The sequence below is a fragment of the Tarenaya hassleriana genome, unplaced genomic scaffold (genome assembly GCF_000463585.1).
Source record: "Tarenaya hassleriana unplaced genomic scaffold, ASM46358v1 Cleome12, whole genome shotgun sequence".
In the NCBI taxonomy this organism is placed as follows: Eukaryota; Viridiplantae; Streptophyta; class Magnoliopsida; order Brassicales; family Cleomaceae; genus Tarenaya; species Tarenaya hassleriana.
Window position 1 is genome coordinate 3,567,614 of NW_010962392.1, and position 2,237 is coordinate 3,569,850.

A 2,237-nucleotide genomic window follows, 5' to 3' on the forward strand; every position below is an offset into this window, starting at 1 on the left:
GAGCGTCGCTGAGGGGACGGGCGAGAGGAAATTGGAGGGAGAGTTAGCCGACGACTTGGTCAGTGCTTACATGAACCTTGATATTATTGCCCCTCTAAGCTCAGGAGCCACCGAAGAGAAGGATTTAGGCAGCAGAGCCAGTGGTTCTAAGACAAACGGAGGCGATGGCAGTGATAACGAAGTCGAAAGTTGCGTAAATGGGAACGCTTTCGGGCCATCGAGTTCAAGTGCTGCATCACAAAGGAGGGAAGGGATCAAGAGGACGGCCAGTGGAGATATTGTCCCGAGTGGACGGCACCAGAGAAGTGTTTCGATGGATAGTTACATGGGAGGTTTTATCTTTGACGAGGAAACACTAAAGGCTTCTCCCCAGTTGGGAAATCAGCAGTTACCGAGTGAATCCGGTGATTGGAGGTTGAAGAATTTGAATTTTGAGTTTCCAAGGGGAGAATTCAGTGAAGCGGAACTCAAGAGGATCATGGATGATGAGAAGCTAACTGAAATTGCATCATCAGACCCGAAACGAGCCAAAAGGTTAATTGCTATTAATTCTTTTCTGTATAACTGAAGAACATGTAAAGTTATTATTGAAAATGGTCATTGTTTGGTCTCAGGATTCTGGCTAATCGTCAATCTGCTGCTCGTTCAAAGGAGCGCAAGCTGCGTTACATCGTTGAATTGGAACATAAAGTTCAAACTCTACAGACAGAAGCAACCACCTTGTCTGCTCAACTTACAATACTGCAGGTCAAAAACGCTAATGATATTCATTTTTTTTCCTTCGGATTCTTGCTTTCATGTTTGAAATAATCATATGAAGACGGTTTTTCCTTGCCCGGGTTTCAGAGAGATTCAGCTGGACTTACAAATCAGAACAACGAGCTCAAGTTCCGTCTTCAGGCCATGGAACAAAAAGCACAGCTCAAAGACGGTATTTGCTTCCTCTCGCGCGTTTTTTTTTTAATTAATCTTTCCGATTATCAAATCCGTGTATGCAACATTTACAAATGATATGTTGCAAAATGATGTTGCTTCCATTCTTGCTAAATGACCCCTTTGTGCAGAATCTTTCAAGAATCTCGATGTCCATATCTGGTTTGAACCCGTAAACACTACGAGTTTTTTACAATCTTTCGTATCAACCGATATTTACATCACATGACCTTCCATCCCCTCGGGTTTGGAGCTATAAAACATATGATACCGCATGCATGGTTACATCGTTGATAGTACATCGAGGAAAACCGGTTTAGACGAGTTTATATAGTTAACCTCCTTATTTAGCAGAAATTCCCGGATTTACGTCGGCTAACGCAGTAAATAGTTTAATCAAGAACGTAGATATGTTTCCATTCTTGACCTCGTTACGGGTAAATGGATCGTTGCAGCGTTGAACGAGGCATTGGCGGCGGAAATTCATAGGCTGAAGATAGCGACTGCGGAGATCAGTGGGGAGAACCATCTCTCGAACCGCATGGCTCAACAGCTCTCGATAAACTCTGGAATTTTCCCGACTCAGGCTCGGAACAACATCTATGATCAACTCCAGCAGCAGAATCTGCAGATCGAACGGGGAAACGCGGATTCCGCCATGTCGGATCAGAGAAGTAACCGTCCTTAGATCCCGCAAGATTGTTTCTTGTTTTTTTTCCCCGGACCGGTAAAGATTGGAACATATATATGTTTCATGGATCCTTTGGCCTGTTGCAGAAGATGCTACTGACTCTTATGCTCTTTGGGGATTAGCTTCCTAGTTATAATAATCTGTTCTGTCTTTAAAATTATTTGTCAGAAGATAACCTGAGAATAATATTAATTTATTTGATTTAATATTCGTTTTTTTATTCATATTTTAATATCCCTCAAAATGTTAAGTCAATGTTATAATTATTATTAGTTTTTGTGATAACGTTACAAAAGGTTGATAGTTTCAAATTTTTATAATTAAACTTTTTAAAAAAACGAAAAGATTACAAATCTTGAAAAAAAAGGGGGGTCGGAGGCCCCACTTGCATCCTTTATAAGACGGGCCACAATGTATACAAGGGCTGAGAATCGGATTAATCCATTTAATGAGATGTGTAATAAGTTTATTCATTTCACCCATAATCTTAATAGATTAAATAACTCTTATAAATAAAATGATCCAAATTAAAAAAAATAATTATCAATAGATCGAGTTGAGTGAAACCATTTGATATTAACGATATTTTTTATTTGTATTCGTTGAATACGTA

General features: G+C 39.8%; 1 protein-coding gene across 2 annotated transcripts in view; it reads left to right on the forward strand.

The window, feature by feature from the left end:
• The window catches only part of LOC104806906 (probable transcription factor PosF21), a 3,095-nt gene extending 1,366 nt beyond the window's left edge, over positions 1–1,729 (forward strand). Inside the window, exons 2-5 of one of the 2 annotated variants that reach the window (XM_010532016.2) lie at positions 8–534; positions 615–747; positions 847–931; positions 1,389–1,729. In XM_010532016.2, the coding sequence (XP_010530318.1) occupies positions 8–534; positions 615–747; positions 847–931; positions 1,389–1,621 (978 nt within the window). In that variant the 3' untranslated portion in view covers positions 1,622–1,729. Of the gene's footprint in view, positions 535–614; positions 748–846; positions 932–1,388 lie in introns of both variants that reach the window. The other variant, XM_010532015.2, reaches the window with a different exon arrangement.
• The last annotated feature ends 508 nt before the right edge of the window (positions 1,730–2,237 follow it).